General features: G+C 39.5%; 1 protein-coding gene across 9 annotated transcripts in view; it reads right to left on the reverse strand.

Moving 5' to 3' along the window:
• The window catches only part of NRXN1 (neurexin 1), a 1,098,989-nt gene extending 1,082,576 nt beyond the window's left edge, over positions 1–16,413 (reverse strand). For all 9 annotated transcript variants that reach the window (XM_087863385.1, XM_087863384.1, XM_087863379.1 and 6 more), the window contains exons 1-2: positions 16,013–16,413; positions 11,562–13,241 (exon numbers count right to left, since the gene is read on the reverse strand). In XM_087863385.1, the coding sequence (XP_087719511.1) occupies positions 11,562–12,333 (772 nt within the window). In that variant the 5' untranslated portion in view covers positions 12,334–13,241; positions 16,013–16,413. The remainder of the gene's footprint in view (positions 1–11,561; positions 13,242–16,012) is intronic.
• Positions 16,414–18,794: the final 2,381 nt, after the last annotated feature.

An 18,794-nucleotide genomic window follows, 5' to 3' on the forward strand; every position in this document is an offset into this window, starting at 1 on the left:
CCAGATCTGGGGAACTAAGCATTGGGAGAGCATTAGTGAGTTGAGGTAACACTGAGTAACACAAATAAAGCAGGTGGCTACTAGAGCAAGGAGGCTGAATGTCAGATCAGTTTCACAGAAGCCGGATCTAAAACATTTTTAGCTCAGTGAAGACAGCACTCTTTCTCTTAAGCAGATAATGATAATTCAAGGGGATATTGACTACATGAATTTTATTTCCACTGAGGACATAACAAGAAGAAATTAATTTATGTCAGCAGAGAAAGGATTTTCATTAAATTTAAAAAAGAAATTCTGCCCAGGAAAAGTTATTAAACACTTAGATGGAATACTGAGAGGGAGAGAAAATGAAATTGCATTAGTTTATACAGGCATCGTTTAGACACAGGGCAGATTCTCATATGTGAAAGAGAGTGTGGAGGATGTACATTCAGTTATTATTAAAAAAGAAGGAATTACAAGTTCAGGGCACGTCCTCAGGAGGTTACATAGCCTTGGTATGAATGCCAATTTTGCAACTGCCCAGGGTGTGAACTGATTAAAAAAATATATATATCTCTGTGCCTCAGTTTTCTCAGCTGTAAATTGGGGAAAACCGCACCTACTTTATAGGGTTGTGGGAGGATTAAATGGATTAGAATGTGTAAAGAGCTTAAAATAGTGCCTGGCACAGAGTATGAGTTATGCAAGATTTTGCTATTGCTGTTCCTGTTGTTAGCAGGAAAAGTGCAATGACACTGCGAGAACCTACTAAAGAATGATTCTATTTTATGTGACTAAAAGTTTAGATGATAATGTATTTGTCCTTGCCTTTTTCTTCCTCCTAGCTCTCCAGTGCAAACTCAGGACTAGAAGTCAAGAAATTCATGTTCTAGTCCCCTCCTCCACTAACCAGATGTGTGACTTTTCTTATTTTAATTCACCAGATCTCAGTGTTCTGGTTGTTTCAAATTCTGCTCTCTCTCTCTCTCAATTTAGCTTCTTCTCCAGCACTCATTCCACCCCCCCAATCATCTTCTTTTCTCCTATCTCTGTTCCTCTTTCAGTCTTCAGTCTCATTTTCTCAATTATTACACATCCTAAGCTCCAAAACTTCCCTGAGGCCTCATCGTCCTTCCATCCTCCATCCCCTGTGGGCGGAAGACACTACAGGATTGTGTATTTGGCCCCAATCCAAATTTTTATTGCCTCTATTTAGGATGAAACACAGCATTTTCTGTGTCATACAAACAAGGACTTTGTCCAGGATGGATAACATCTTGGGTCTAGGGGAAGGGGAGGTACCCATCATCCTTTATTTCTAATGACCTCTGGGAAAGCGCACAGCTCTCGGCTAACAGTCATAGAAGAGTGCCGTTCCCAGATGAAGAATTACTCTAATTCTTGGAGTTCTACCACTGCCTGTGTTTTTATGAAGGAAATCAATGTAGAGAGTAGAAGAGTAAACAATGGATAAAATTCAAGTGAAACACACACACACACACACACATCAGCAACAATAAAAAAAAAAAAAAAACTTTAAATGTTATTTAAAGCCAAAAAATATAAATTGTGATAGAAACAGAAAAGCCATATTATTTTAATTCTAACATTCTAATCTAAACAAAGGTTAAAGAGGCCAGAGGAAGAGAAAATTAATGATGCATGAACCCAAAAATTCTCATATAATGATAGAAACTGATCAACAAGGCATGTTCTGAAACTTACACATGACTCCTTTAAATTTTAAAAACTAAAGTTCTTATAGATTCTCCAACTACTCTGGTAAGAGATTTGGGAACTATTTTTTACCTAAATCGCTCTTTCAAAATATCCCTGTGGTGGTTGGCTTATTTTGAACTCATTGGGAGTTCATTAAATAAGTTTAACCCCCTAGTTTTCTTATGGATAAAACTTTTAAAATGCCATTATTAATATTAGCCCATTTTTTCCATGTGTTTGAACATAATTGTGGCTCATTTCAATAAATAGTTAAATAATAACTATTATTATTTAATAACGATAGTTAAAGTTCCATCAAAGCAAATTACTCTTGGTAACTGTCAGAACAATCTTAGAGCAAGACTTAATATAGTTAGATTTTCATATAACCCCCAGGAATAGTTGGAATGTTGTCAATCAATAATATGAAAATGGCACTTTGTAGAAACTTCAAAATCTTGAATCCCATGCCTAACCACAGAAAGTCATTTGCCTTACTACGAAAGCATAGACTTTTTAGGTTTCTAAGGTCTTGTGTAGAAAAAATATATATATTACATGGAGTATTTTAAATCATAAAGACATTATATTTTAATGACACGTTTAACCAGTATGTGAAGATTTTATTTTAACATTTCAAAGACTTTTAAAAAATCCTTCTCTGCTTACATTATATAATTTTCTTATATATGTCATATGTTTGTATATATCTATGTTTATACACATACACACCATCATTTATATATGAAAAGTACATGTCTCATCATTTAAAAAATCTTAGTACTCTATATCACAGGAAGTTGACCCAATTTTTAAAATAGGGGTTCATAAAAGTATTGTCTTAAACATTTACTTGTGCATTTGGGTCATGAAGTACAATATATCACTTCCTATTTTTACAATGTTTCTGGTTGTATAAATTAAACATTTAGTCCGTTAAGCTTCACATGTAACAATTTTAGATAAATAATCACGTTATTTGCTGGGGGAAAAAATGCTGCATTCAGATAAAGAGTTTAAGCTGAAAAGTAGTATCTTCCATATGGCAGCTATAGTTATATGCTACCATGCCAGCTATTTCCCTAAGGAAAGTCCAGGCACCCTTAATTATAGAGAGACATCATTACTTAGAAGAAAAACATGAGTCTTTAATTTCCTTGCCTCTGCTGGACTGGGGCAGTTCATTCTGCTGAATCAAGCAATGCCTCAGTAACACTTAAGCTTAGCTGGTTTCACATACAAGGCCTGGTCTTGTTAGGTCACCCACAACTGCAGCTCCTAAACTGTGATCAGTGTTGTTTCTGTTATGGAATGTCATCCGCACAGAATTCATTATGTCTATAATTAAATACAGAAAGCCCCGCCTGATGTTAGGGTGCTTGTGAAGCAACTGTTCTTCTTGGCAGCTCCTCCTCTAACTTTTGGACCACCAGATCCCTCCTGGGAACCAACCTAAGAAAGTGCTATTTGAAGTAGCACCAGTTTCCTGTAACGTGGCGTCAGTGTATTTCTAATTACAGTACAGACAGTTTTGAGCACAAGTTACTAGACAAGAGTCCAGGTCAGCACTTTGGCTTGCCAGGTCAGTCTTGTTCTCCTCCCACTTCCTTCTAATAATAGTGTCTCATATATACCAGAAATAGCATAGGGAATACATCTTTCTAACTCTAAGAACTGCTCCTGAATTCAATTTTAAGCAATGTGTTGGGAAGCCAAACTTATCCAAAAAGAGACACTACCTTCTCATTATGTAATTTTAATTAAGGGCCCAGTATACCATCATCTAAACCTTCAGCAGAACCATGTTCTAACTCAGCAAGTCTAAGTGTCTACTTATGTGAGGGGGACAGATCTTTGTACTTGTGCTAAATCACCATGCATTTTGATAATTTCAATAATGTTATCTGAAGTGGATGTAAATTCTGTGTTGCTTGTTTTGTGAAAACTAAGTATTTTCGTTCAGAAGATTAAGAATTGTAGTTCTTTAGATGAAATATACTGGGGCTTTATTTCTAGTTACATTAAAGTAAAATCAACCCATTAAGCATAATATTAATAGAAGGTCAACAAAAGCAGCAAATAAGCAAGTGTTACAGAAACAAAGTGCAATGAATTCTGACAAGCTATTCTGTTTCTTTATTATCATGACATTAGGAAATGGCACTAAATGTAAGGGTCTGCCACAATCTTCAATTCTGAAGGCTTTATTATAAGTCAGCCATTCATATCAGCAGCAAGCTGACAACTCAAGAACAAATTCCCAGCATCCACTAGCTGTTTATTAAGAAAAACACACAGGTTATGTCTGCTGGGGCAATGGACACACCTGGGCTCAGATTTCAGCTCTGCCACTGAGCTAGGGGACTTTTGGCAAGGCAGCTCTTCTAATCCGCAGTTTTCTCCTCTGTAAAATGGGAATTTTATAAAACCTATCAAAGTACGATGTTGTAGGAATACAGAAGTTTAGAGGGACAAAGCATACTATACAGTGTTTTTCACTCAGTAAACACTAAACAATAATAACTTATGATTCTGAACAGAATAATTTCAAATTATATTCAAACACAAAAGGTGTTTATGGCACCAAGAAAGGAGGGGCATTTAGTTCACCTTCTGAATAATTTTATGCCTAATATTTTGGGGAAGAAACCATGCATATTTATAGATTTAGAGAATATTATGAGAGTTATGGTTAGACTGGTAATGTCTTTTTTTTTCCAATATCCCAACACTCATTCAAATATTTATTGAGCTCTTACAACATACTCGTCATTCAATCACTTAAAATTCCAGTAATTGAATTGTCCTAATTGGAAAACTTACATTGCTTGAATGTGTTGGTAGGACTTTAGTTCAATAGATGCTAATTTTATCTGTGTTATCTCTATTTTATCTATGTGTTATCTCTATTACAAAAGACACAAGAAATTGGAAACAAGTTAAAAGGTGTACAGGTGTTTAAAACAGAATACTCTCCTTACCCTTAAAATTTATTCATATATACATATACTTGCTCTCTGGAATGTTAGAAATATTTGACACTTTTGCCTACCATTTTAAAATATGGATTTCCATTAAGAATTCCCTCATAAAGTGCATTTTCATATGTATTTAGGGCATGAATATGTACACACTACATGTATTCATTGAGCATCATTCTTTTATAACTTGAATGATTTTTTTAAAGTAGAGCATATATAAAGTATCTTATGTGTATATCTTATGTGTAGATACTTTATGTATGTAAATCTTAAGTGTACACATAGTTCAGTGAGTCTTTACAAATACATATATACCCATGTAAACATCACCCAGATTATGTGAAAGGCTTCATTGCGCCCTCTTCTAGTCAATACCACTAAAAGGTAACCCCATTCTGAACTTTATCACCATAGATTAGTTGTGTCTGTTTTGAACTTCATATAAATAGAATCATATAATATGCACTCATTTAGCTGCTGCCTTAAATTATTCATTTCATTTGTTCAGATTTTACACAGAAGGAACATGGGGACGGATGCCCTCTTTACTCAGCTTGTCTGTACCAACGTATCAATGTGTAATAAGAAAATTCTACCAAATCTTATATATACTACTGGGCATAAATAATCTAAACTTCATCTAAAATGACCCCAACATAGATTTATAAAAACATGTTTAACATTTTCACTATTAACATTTACAAGATTTTAGGGCTGTCTACCCTGATGCCATTGGTTATCTCTTCCCAATGTTCACGTTTCTCTGGGAGTTTACATCTATTAACTACTCATACTCTGAAATACGTTAGAAGTATTAGAAGTACTAGACAACAATGTATTAGTTGTCTGATTATGTGTTTCTCGATTTACAATCTTGAAAATTGAAATACAGAACATTAGTGATCTTGCTCTACTTAAAACAGTTGATTTACAGGCAACGCCGTATCTGGAATTTAGTTGCTCAGACACCACGCCACATTCTGTTTACACACATTGTGTAAATAACATGGCAAGAAAAGAATTTGAGCGAGCACCACACACATTCCCATATTCAGGTAGAAACACATGAAATCCATGCTTAAGAGAAGAAAAAAAAAAAGGCATGCAATTTCGGAAGAGCTCTAATACAACTAACCAAAAAACTTTTTCTTTTTCCAAAACCTTATTGGGACATTTTAAGACTTACTATTTAACAAAGACCAAGAAAATTACCAATTCTTGTTTTTTCAGTAATAGAAAAGGGACTGAGCCATAAAATTATATATAAGTGCACAAGAAAAAAGTATAGGAGGTTTGCATAATATTGTTTCATACACCAAACTCAAAACCTTTAGAATATGTGAAGTGAGTATGAAATCAAAACTTTCAGAATGCAAAAAATTATTTATTCTGAATTATGTCATATACACGTGTGCACTTCTTGAAAATACAGTTTGCAGTAAAACTTCAAACAGCAGTTTTATATCTCCAGAAAAAAAACAAAATGTAAGTATCTATGATACTTAATTTTCAATGAACATTTATAGGAGTTAATCCTGCATGCGGTGTGGCCACCAAATGTTTATTGAGAAAGGGATACAGAATGTGGTCAATGACTGCTTTTCAGGAACCAGTGTAGCTCAGGGTGCTGATTCTCACAATACAGCTAAGAATAGCATAAATATTATATAGTGCTGGTCCTTCCTGTAGTCAATCAGGAGTTACTTTTTTATCAGTTTATTATCACATTTCATCTAAAGGTATCCAAAACTGGAACATGATTTCACTGGCATACATATAAATTTATGCTAAAAGTATTATCTGTTTATAATAACTATAAGAGTATCTTACTTAAGCTTTTAAAGCTCGAATATATTACCTAGCTTCTCTGCAGATACATGTAAATAACTTTAACTTATAGGAGAGTCTCAAAGACAAATCATAAATAGGACAGGCCCATTAGATATCTATATCTACACACTCGAGTAAATATAGTAAGCATAACTATGTAAGTATAGGATTGAAATGAATAAATATACTAGTTTATATGTACGGTGATAGTTTTTACAAATGTTTTTGTATAAAAGTCTCTCATAATAAAAATTCTCAAATAAATAAAAGATTGAGAACCTAAGCAATATTTTTCTTTATTGCAGCAGTTAAAATATTGAAAGCCTAGAATCAATCAACCAATATATCCTGTCACAAGAAAGGCATATTGAGCAAGGTTCTTGGAGGGCACGACATAGTATGACATTCACTGCCAACAGGCTCCAGAAGCCTATGGATTTGCTAGGTTTATCTGAGGAAACTACATGATAATCCACAGAAAGGGTTCTGATACTTTTTACAGAAAGAACCAAGTGTTCCTAACAATGAATGTCCTTAGATTTCTATATATAACCAAACTCACAAAGATTCTAAGGTCCTTAAAGAAAGAATCTTGTTTTTCCCTATGTCCCCCTCACTCAGTCTACAGCTTACAGTGGGTACTTCAACAAATTCTGTTGACTGACAAATAGAAAATAATGTTTTCTCTTTTTCTCTGGCCCCCTATCAATGTGTTCCCTACACTGTAGCCAGAGTGACATTTTTGAAATATAAATTTGATAATGGCACCCTCCTCCCCACCTTCCATACTAAACTCCTTCAAATATTTTTCCATCACTTTTACCATAAAGATTCAAATCCTTGATATGGTCTGGAAGGCCCCAAAAGAGCTGGCCCTACTCCTCTAAGAGCTCCGTACTCCAGGGCCTTCTCTCAGTTGCTTGAATATGCCAGGCCAACTCTTATACCAGACTTTTGTACCTAGTTTTTGTCCTCTGCATTTACATGGTTAACTCCTTCTCATCTCTTAGATTTTAAACCTCAATCTTCAGGGAAACCTTCCTTGATTAGGTTAGTTCACATTATTTTAAGTTCTCGCAGTACCATGTATCTGTCCTCCAAAATACATACCACCATTTTAAGTTTCCATTTACTTTTTAAATAACTATGTCTCTTCATTGGAATGCAAAGGTCTAGCAAGGTAGGAACTATTTCTGAGAGTTTACTCACCATGTTTTTTTTTTACCTGAGCCTGCTACTCAGACACTTACAAAGCGTTCAACCAGTATTTGTTGAATAAAGAAATGAATGTAGAAATGACTAAGTGAATATTGGTGTCGATCTGGTCACAGTAGTAAAGTCATAGAAAGCATGGGCTTTATTAAGTGACATCTATCACACTACCATGTTTAGTAATATTTAGTAATTAGCCATTGCAAGGATATGTGTTTATGGCCATTTAAACAGTGAAAGTAAATAAAAGTGTCTAGTATGTCTAGTATGAAAATTTAATATAAATGACCCTAAAATGCGTGAAACCTGGAAATCATTTTTAAAAGTAAAACTTCACTTCTTATTGATCAGCCTTTTATTCTCATTTTTAAGCTGGATAGCCATGGCATTCACTAGTTCTTTATAGCTGCTAAGAAACTATTAGTCCTCTTAAGTAGAAACTTATTAAATAATAATGGTCCTGGGGCACTTAGATGAGTATGATTCACTGAAAAAGCTATGTGCCCCATAAGCATCCATCATTCAGGAAAGACGACATTCTTGGATAGTAGAGTTCTGAGGCCCATTTTCAGGGTCAAAGAACATTAAGTAATACATAGGTTAGTTCTATTCCATCAGCCATTTATACATATTTTTTTTTCTCTTGAATAATGCCTGAACCTGAAAAAATATTAATCCTTATAAAATGGAAATCTTATTCAGCAGAGAAGATAATACAGGGCTCTAGAATGAGAGTGCCTGCTCTTGTATGCGGGCTCTGCCACTACCCTGGTCATGACATATAACCTTTCTTGTGTTCTCTTTCCAACATTACATAAATAAATACATAAAACTTGCTAGGCTTGAATAAACTATAGTAAGGGTGAAACTCAGATCATTAAATAAAAATATTCTAGAAAACCATAGATGCACAAGTTGTTGCAAGACATTCTGGGCCATGGCCAGGGGGGGAAAAAAAAAAAGAGAGAAGAGAGAAAGAATATGATTATTGTCTTTTTTAGTTCTTACTCTATTTTTAATATGAAGGCAACTAAATAATATTAGACTTTATTAAGTTAAAAAAGAAATTGTGGTTAGAACTAGATATAATTTGAATCTTGTTTAATGTTTGCTGTTAATTTTTTTTCCTAAATTTTCTCTAATGAATGTGGATTTGTTCTTAAATGAGTTTTTAAAAAGAATGTGGCAATCAGAGTAAATACTGGCTAGAGGGAGGGCTCTGCTCATACTTCATCTGAATAGAAACCATCTATCCCTGGCCATCAATTCATGATTGGTGCTGGGAGAGGCATCCATTCTCAATTAATTATTTAACAGTCACTTGACACACATGAAATAGAGAAAATACATAAAAATGAAGCCAATCCTTCTGGGCAGATCGACTCTGCCTTTATCACTCCATCTCCCATTTCTGTGATAATCAAAAGAATCCAGCCTTTTGTTTTCCTTTCGTGACTAGTGGTGATCTTTTACTCCATTTTCAGATCAAATTTTCAAACGAATCAATGCTCCAGAACCATCCTGATGGATTCTCTTTTCTGAATTGAATTACCTTAAGCATCAGGTATTATACCATTCAATTATGCATCTTGGTAATTCCAAATTCTTCCTCTTATGGAAAGAGCCTATCCACTGACAAAATAAAATGCATTTCAGAAACATCTAATTCTGCTTCTCTTCAACATATTACTTTTGCCACGCTTTCTCCACTCTTAAGTGTTCCTGATTATGCATGATCCCTGGATCCCTACATTTAAAATGCACAAGAAAATAAAAATTTTAATTTAAAACACCCTCCCACACAGAACAAGCTGTCATTGTGTCATATTTGTTTCCTAATTTAAGGAAGGAAGTTATATCTCATGTGTCCTTCATTAAATGGTCTGCTCTGTATTTTAAAGTGGCATTGTGATACGTAGAGCAATTTTTACCATAAAATGTTCATTTTTAAAAATGTATTTCTATTAATCAGTGCAGAGGTATGGAGCTTCAAATTATAATACAGCAAATCATCATATGGACCTGCTATTTCATTCAAGATTTACAATTAAATTAGGTATGGGAGAGGAAAAACATGTACTGTTTTATTTTCGTAAAACCTAACTATAAAGCCTGGTACTAAATCCATGGAAATTTACTGGCCAAACTGAAGTGCAGCATAGGCCATGGAATACACAGGCTTCTATGATTACTTAAGCCAAAACATAATGAAAACAAAAACCTTCATGAAGGCAGAACATAATAACATAACCCTTTACTTTTTTCCCCCATAAACCCATGAAGGCTACATAACTCTTCTTTTTCTGATGACCAGCTTTTTCCTTCCTAACAAATTCCCTTTGCTGTTTAAACAATTAGAAATTTTATCAAGTCTTCATTTCTCTTCAAGTCAGATGAGAGAGAACTGCCAAGTCTAATAAGATTCACAAGGGCTAGTTCCTAATAGCAGTGTCAGCAAAAACAAAAACAAAAAACAGGAGACATTATACAATAAAATTCTGCCACAATAGAGCTTTTGTCCTCACAGCTTTCAAAATCAGATTTAATAATTCATCTTTTTAAAAAAAAAACAATTGCAGCCATAAAGGTCATTTATCCATGTGCTGTCTTGATTTGACCCATATGCTATCTACTTTAAACCCTGACACCTCTCCTGCTCAGCCACAGATATATCCATGCTTCCTCTTTTTCATATCAGACACTTTCTGTTCATAGGCTTTTTGGTATTTATACAATATTTTTCCTTGGTCATCGTCGTGTAGCAATATTGGAGACAGATGGATGACTGAATTTTATTTATTAAGGGGAGATAACAAAACTTAGGTATGATTTTTTTTTTTCACACTTCCAATCCTTAAAAACAGAATCCATGTTGGCCCCTCTACTCAGATAAATATCATTAGCTAAATGTACTCAGAAAATCTCTTGCAATCCTTCATATGCATCCCCTGTTTATTAGCCTACAGAAGCTTCCCAGTCCAACAACGTCTGAATTTCTGTTATCTTCCCAAGACATCTGCTAATTGAGAAATATGTTATTTAATCTCTAACATTTCTAAATACTAGCTGACCTGTCTTCCACTTCAAGAAATCACAGAAATCACATAATTTTTCCTAGACTGACAAATGTTGGACTTGGACATAACCAGAGAAGCTAACGTTAATTCCAAGAATCCTTCTCCTTCTAATCCAGAAAACCTTCACATGTGCCCCCTCCCACGGCCCCCTTTTTCCACAACCAGGACAGGACTTTATACTTTACTTATAAAAGGCAAAGCAGTTCCTATGAATCCTGTTCCCCTTCTGTCCTTCACCATGAATAACAAACGTGGATACTCTCAACCAGAGCGAACCTCTCCTGCACTTGATTCTTGATTCACACCAAATGTGTGCCCAATCTTCTAGATGCTTGTCTGCATCTTAGGGGGAACATCTGTGTCTTACAGACTGAGAGGTGGTAGAGGAAAGCACAGCGGTTATTCAGGCGGGCCATGGCCCAATGAAGTTAGGGAGCAGCCTGACAAAGAACCCGAGGATATGAAGAGGAGAGGTCACTCTGCTTGCCCCTTGGAAGTAAGCGGGGTTGGCACAAAGGGTTCCCAGGAGAAAACTGAACCCGGAAATGGGGCTGCTTAACCATTAAGCGGATGCCAAGGGAGGAGCTGTGGGAGGTGTTAAGGCAGAGAGGCCACAAACAGGTCTTCACCTTGAAACTAGCTGAAACACACTGTCCAGAGAAGGAAGACCCCATGCACCAGCCGGCCCCGCCTGCCTCGCCCTGCCTCCCCGCGCCCTGCCCAGGCCGAGGCCCCCGGTGGGTCGGGCGTCGGGCCTTACCTTGGCTGCAGTCCTTGCCGCGGAAGCCGGTTCGCGAGCAGTCGCACACCGCCTGGTCGTCCACCACGGAGCACACGCCTCCATTGAGGCACACCCCGCCCTCGCCCTCCTCGCCCGCCTCGCACGGGCTCCCCCCACCGCTATTGGGCGGCTCGTCGTCCAGCTTCACCTCGCCGCTGTCCACCGGCAGGGCCTGGGAGGCGTTGACCCTCACGTCGCGAATCCACCCTTTAAAGGGCTCTCGCTCCCTTACGGAGGCCAGCGTCAGCTTGAGCGCCGCAGCGCGCAGTTCCGGGGGCAGCCCCCCCACAAAGAGGCCGCTGAACACCGTCATGTCCCTGCGCTTTGACTTCACTTCCACCCACTTGGCCTCCACCTGGTCGATGAAGAGCGTGGTGTTACGGAACTGCCGGCGGATACGCACGTTGTGCCATGCGCCGTCGTTGACCGGCGTGTCAGCCAGGAGCGTGGCGGGCTCCGCACAGAAAATGGAGAAGCTGAGCTGTAGGCGGCCGCCGCGCGTCAGGATGAGCTCCAGGAAGTCGCAGAAGCCCTCGTCGTCGAAGTAGAGCACTAGGCCGCGGGCACTGCGCGTCTTGAGCTGGAAGCTCATCTCGCTCTCGCAGCAGGCGTTCCACTTGGGGAAGCGCGTCCACTGGCCCTCAGCGCCCGGGAACTCCAGCCCGCTGCCCAGCTCTGCCCAGCAGCCCAGGAGCAGCAGCGAGAGGCACAGGAGAAAGCAGCCCCCGCGCTGGAGAAGCGCCGTCCCCATGCTCGGGGCTGGGGTGCGGCGGGGGGGTGCCGGGGCCGACAGGGTCAAAATGGTCCTGGACACCGTGATGTAGAAATAAGGGTCCAGAAACAAGTAGGGTAAGGAGATAGGCAGGAGTAGGAGGGATGCACCCTCCTTTATCTAGCTCTTTTTTTCTTCTTCTTCTTCCAGCAGCCCCTCCCTCTCTCCCGATAGTCCCCTCCCAACTGGAAAACGTAGACCCCAGTGGTACAGGGGAGCAGCAGATCTTCCAGACCAAAGGGAGGATACACTTTGGAAGCAACGTTCTGGAAAAGGCGTTAACAGAAGGTCAAGGGAAGTCACTTATCCATTTGAGTCCGATGACCTAGTTCAAGGGCATCAGTGGTGTCAACAGATGCTTCACTCCTCAAATACTGTCATCTGCCAGGTACCATCAGTGGTACCGGGAAAAAGCAAAGCAGTTAGAGTCTGTTAAGAAGCAAATACCTCTCGGGGAAGTACAAGAAGCCAGCAATGAACCAGGATCCTTGGATACTTGTGAATGCCTCAAGTGTTTCTCCTCCAGATGCGGTGTCCCAAACCGGAAGGGAGAGACAGGTTCCTTGCCTCTTTATGGCACCACTTAACCCCTGAGTAGCTTCAAAGGCCTGCTTCTTCTGTCATATCATGGACTTCCTGCACCACTGTAGCCAGCGCAGAATTCCTTATGCATGGCCTCACAGGCTGGATTTTACTTCTCTTTTTCCCTCCCCAACAGTAGGGTTCGAACCCAGAAGCTGTGGAATAGCCAGAAGCTGTTAGATGTCACAATAGCTCCTCTTCTTTTCTCTCTCCCTCTGCAAGGCCAAGCTAAGATGCCAGCATATCAATTGGTTGTGTGTTGGTGATGCATTTTGGTTTTGTCTTTTTATAAGGACCCAGAAAATCTGCAGAGAATTAAAATAAAAATTAAGTTCTAAAGTCATTTATAGTATCATATAAATTATTATTCAGCTCAGAAACCAGGTGTAAAACTAGAGCTGGTAGGAAGCCAGAGTTAACCTTACTGGAAGGGGCTTATTTGTCCTGATCTAGCCAGGAAGACCTAATGTCTCCTAATAGTTAATATTGCACTTTTACAATCAGTCATTACACCCTTGCAGTTCATTATAACTGTTAATATGCAACCCTCTCAGAATTTTATAGAGATATGTTTATGGTGATCTTTTACTTTTTCTGAGAAAGCTTAATTTTTAAACTATGAGAAGGGGAGGAAAAAAAGGCCCTTTTAAGGACTTCTGCTTAACATGTGTACTGATAACATGGGCAATAAAAATACAACCTACTCAGATCTCAGTTAATACAGATTTCACAACAGGCAAAGGAGATCAAACCACGACTGGAAGCTGCTGGCTTGGATTTGGTTAGCATTCTTACCATTTTATGTTTTTCAGAGAAAGAATATTGATAGTTTCTTGGGAATCTCTTTTAAATTTCGAACAAGTATTTTTGTCCTTTTGTTAAAGGAATAATCTCTTTTAGGAGAAGACATCTAACTGGCATCCTATCTATTTGGGGCAGCATTTATGTCTCAATTGCCATAATATTAACTCCTCTAAAGAAGGGTAAAGTGTTAATATTTTGCCAAACAGTGTAGTGATCCTAACTCCTCTTCAAGTCCTTATCTGGCTGTCAGCTCTTAGAATTTGTGTGGTCAGACCAGCAGTTGGCATGTGTGTCACCTTAGCTGCTATGGCTCCAGAATGCTAGAATATAAAATCATATCTTTGAATCACTCATTATAAAATCACCTCTTTAACCCTAATCTGACAGGTTCCTGAAATGGTACAGAAATCATAAGTAGTGAATTGTTTTTAAGTCATTTTTTTTTAACCAAAGAACATTACTCTTACATTATGCCCCCCCCCAAAAAAAATCACAAATGGTTCTTCTGGTCATGTCAAGCAAACACATGCATTTCTCTCAGCATTTCCCACTATACCCCACCCCCTCACACACACACATACACACACGCACACACATTTATTGCCTGGACACAGAAGCTCACTATCCAATTAACACTTTTTTTTTTTCTTACAAGCTGAAACTAGCAGTAATTTATGGCACCGCATTGTGCTGCTGCTCCTGCATGGAGGGAACTGAGAGCATTTCTCTTCAGTACAGAGCAATCCCTACAGGTGTCAGCTGAGAGCCACCACCAAGCTAGGGGATCCCACTTCAAGTTCCTCCCCAGATGAAATTGATGACTGGTTCTCTCTTTTTCAACACACATACAACACAACAAACACACACACATATACATATTGCTCAGTAGAAATAAAAAAGAAATAAAAATCTCAGTTGCTTATTTATTATGGCTGATACATTCCACACCATCAGCAATCACCAGCCATATCTCGTCTACTTCTGTGCCAAGCCCAAAGAAAGGTGATCTTAAAAATCATCCTAAGATAGCATATTATTCAATATACTCTCATTTTTAAGTGGACTCGGGCATCTGCCAATTTTTCAGTCATTTGCAAAATAAATCTGGAATTTTAAGATCAAGAGTAGTGCTTTGAAACCATCCAGAAGCTTATGTGTTAGAAAACCTTTGTGTGTGTGTGTGTGTGTGCGCGCGCGCGTGCACACACATGAGTGTCTATGTGTGTGACTCAACTGGAGCCGATTATTTTATTAATTAATATGACATGATCACAAAACCTTTCTTCACCCCTCTCTCCTGCCCTCCTCCACTAATGCATACCTTGCCAATTTTTTTAAGGTATAGAGAGTGGGGGGAACACACATATATTCTTACCACAGGGGAGGTCAACTGACTCTCCCAGTTCTTAGAGGAAGCTCATTGTGTGTGAGAGAGTATCTGTATTTATATGGAGAAAGGATTCTCTCTAGGTGCCGGAAAAACCTGGTGAGTTCACAAATTAGAGGATGAAATAAAAGAATCTGAAAAACAACCTTACTGCAGCCAAAGGAAGAAGCGCTCTAATTCAAAAGCAGACTAACAGCCTCATTAATCTTTTCTTTCGTTTCTAGAATCAAATTCATTCCCAAGCCACTAGAAGGATCGATACAGTATGCTCATCTGCTGCAGTTGCATTTATTTTAATATGTTTATAACACACATACACATATGCACACATATCTTTCCATGCATCCTTCAATATATACCATCGCAAAGAACCTGAAATCTTTGGGATAATTTATAGAAGTGCCTTTTCCCCCCCCTCGCTTTTGCGAAGTCCCTCAATACCAATGCACACCCAAATTCTCCCTGGCTTTCCCGCCCAGTCTCTAAGCTCCATCTCTAATACCAGTGCAGTTTCTTGGAGCCTGGAGTCAACTGCACAAATTAAGGATAGGCACAGCATGGGGCTGATGGGGAAGGGAAATAAAGATGTAGGTACAGATATATTTTATTGCTTTGGTTTCTAACTTGTCTGTTTTCTTTCTTTTGCTAATAAATCAGTGCATTCAGCCTTTAAGTTACTACCTCAGTTCCACCATCTCATTTTCTTCCCATCTATTTAAAAAGCTTCATGCAAAACAACGAAGATCTATACTCCTCCACCCTCCCACCACCCATCCTTCCTTGTGCAATTGTGGCAGATCCTGGCTCAGTTACTAGGGAGAAATATATCCTTCTCCAGGTTGCCTCGCCCCATCCCCTCCCCCAACCCAAATTGAGCTTCTTTACCTGCCCGGTTATTCCCCTTAGCTGGACCCAGAGCCTGAAGCATGCATCGGTCAAAGCGAATTTCCTGAGGTCTGTGGATAAGGCGACTGCCGCTGCCTTTTCAGAGGCGTCAGGCTTGAGCGTCTATCTCCAGGAGTGCGGGAGGGGAAAACAGGCAACGGAGGGGAGCAGGAGGAGGAGGAAGAGAGGGAAAGAGCTGGGAAGGAGGAGGCGGTGGTGGAGCCTGAGAAGGCTGGGTTACGTGACGCCGGGTGCTGTCCTTCTGAAAGAGAAGGGCGGAGCTGAGCTCTCCGCAGTACCATGGAGAGCGGCGGGCCGTCCTCAGGCGGGGATACTGGTGGGCTCGGCCCGCGGGCACAACCCCTTCAGGTCGGGATGCTGCGGAGCGAGGTGTTTATATCTTTGCTTCGTCCCTTTGCAGGGGAAGCCCGATCCTGGAGGCGGGGACCTGCCGCAAGAGCTTCTAACTTGTCACCACCCACCCTCCCCCGAGAGAAAGAGAGAGAGAGAGAGAGAGAGAGAGAGAGAGAGAGAGAGAGAGAGAGAGAACCAGAGAACCACGTAGCCTACTGAGCATGCCCAGGCCCCTGCTAGACCCACGGAAACCTGTGTGGAGATTCCACTTCTCCGGGGTTTAGTCGTGATTGGGCGAGGGTACCTGAAAGGGTGCCAGGGAAGAGCTCGGCAGCTAAAAGGAAGGGGGCAAGGAGTCAGTGATTAAGATGAGCTCCGGTTTTACTTGCGAGCTTTGGTCTCCTGTTTGGAACCCCTGAAAAGCTGCAGCTTTTCGAGGAATGCAGGGACAGGCAAGACTCACACAGTCGCTGGCACTCCACCAGATCCAACGTCCCTGCCCCACCCCTTACTGTGGCCCTAGTCTGAGTGATCTCTTCAAACCTTCACGATCTGCCTAGGCTGTGCCAAAAAGACGTGAGAGGGACCTACGGGGCTAACGCGCCAACTTGGAGACCAGACTCAAGCCTGTCTGACAAGGTGCTTTCTGCGACAGCCTCTTGTCTTCCCCCAGCTTTCCGCGCTCTGCCTTGGCCCCGGGCATTCTGAACGGAACCAAGTTCTCTACCTGTTTAACTCTTCTCTCCGTCTCCTCCTTTCTTTTGCAGCTGGTAAAACCTGGAGGAAGCGAAACTCCATGCATGCGAAGCTCTAACCAGATCATTGGGCATGCCCAGTAGGCATTGCTGGGTTTGGTGACAAAGGAGTTAACTCTCAGGGAGCTTGCAGAATAGGTGGTAGAAAAGTCCGAAGTGTGTGGCTTTAAATTACAGTTTGAGTGCTATGGACATTTAAATTCCTAACCCTATTATATTCCTAGCCTGGGTTAGTTTTAGAGCAGAAACAGCAGACATATTTATTTCAACACCACAACCCTAACAGCTCCAGCCTCAAATGCTATAGGATAAAACTATTTTCTGCCTCTAGGCCCTATAAAGCAAGACTGTAAGACCTAGACAAATTCAGGAGTACTGAAATAATATACATTCCAAATGCAATATTCTTTTCCTTCCAAAGAAACAATAACTCATTCCTATGATAAGCATATTTATACTTTCACTTCCTTTGTTAAAGAATCTAAATAATTTGAAGGCAGGAACCACAAGTTTTATTATTTTTATTGCCCTAAGAAAGGCAGTGTGTCACATGATTAAGTGGATGGGAACTAGAATCAGATTGTCTGGGCTTGAATTCCATCGCTGCCATTATTAGCTGTGACCTTAGGTAACATACTTAAACTTACGATGCCTCAGCCACCTCATCTGTAAAATGGATATATTAATAGCTCCCACATGTTTGATGTTGTGAAGATCAAATAATTGAACATAAGATATTTAGCTTCTTTGACTCAGTGGAAGTCACTTCTCTGAAATCTACATTTCTTGGCTTTAAAATAGGAATACTCGTGATTGCCAACTCATCCCATAGGATTTCTCTGGAAATCGACTGAAATAATAACTGTTAACATGACTTTTAAAAAACATAAATGGAATTTTAAATGATGTAGAGCTAAGACTCAAAAATAATACCTGATCTAAGGTTATGTAGTCATTAAGTGAACTTGAATCCTGCCCCCCAAATAGTCTACTTAAAGCAGGGTCTTTTTAAAAAACTTTTCTACCATTTACCAGTAGGTTCTAGAGAAAACAGCACATAAGATATGCCCATATGTGTCTAGGATAGAGGTAAACCATACTGCAAAAGTAAGTGGAATGGACAACCAATCTTTAAGAATTGAATCTAAAGTTTCCATGATGCCCCTCAGATCTTGTGTGCATATTTACCAGTGAATCCTATGGTGATGGCAGATTTCTACATGCACTCATAATAGTCAAAGCCCTATGTTTTACCTGGAATTATTTTTTAAAAAAAATCAATTGCCACTATTGCATATGACCCAAAAAATTATCTAGTTTATTTAAATTTGCCCTTGTAAATTTTGGTCTTATCTTCAGTTGGGCTACACAGAGCTTCCATTGGATCATGGTTTTAATTGGGCTCTCTTCAATGGTTTTCATTCAAACGTGCATTAAAATTCTTATTCCTCATGTATAAGTTTTAAAACAAAAAGTCCTCTGTGCCCACCCCTTAAACACACACACACACACACACACACACACACACACACACATACACACACACACACACACACACAATCTAAACTGAGGAACTACATTATGTGCTGCAGTAATGTGCTTTGCAATTATCAGATTTAAAGTAACTACTGTATCTAGTCTAAGGAACACGGACAGCCACAAAATCTGTTTGG

Source organism: Ursus americanus, chromosome 7 (assembly GCF_024610735.1).
Source record: "Ursus americanus isolate L20-20 chromosome 7, mUrsAme1.1.p, whole genome shotgun sequence".
Lineage (NCBI taxonomy): Eukaryota > Metazoa > Chordata > Mammalia > Carnivora > Ursidae > Ursus > Ursus americanus.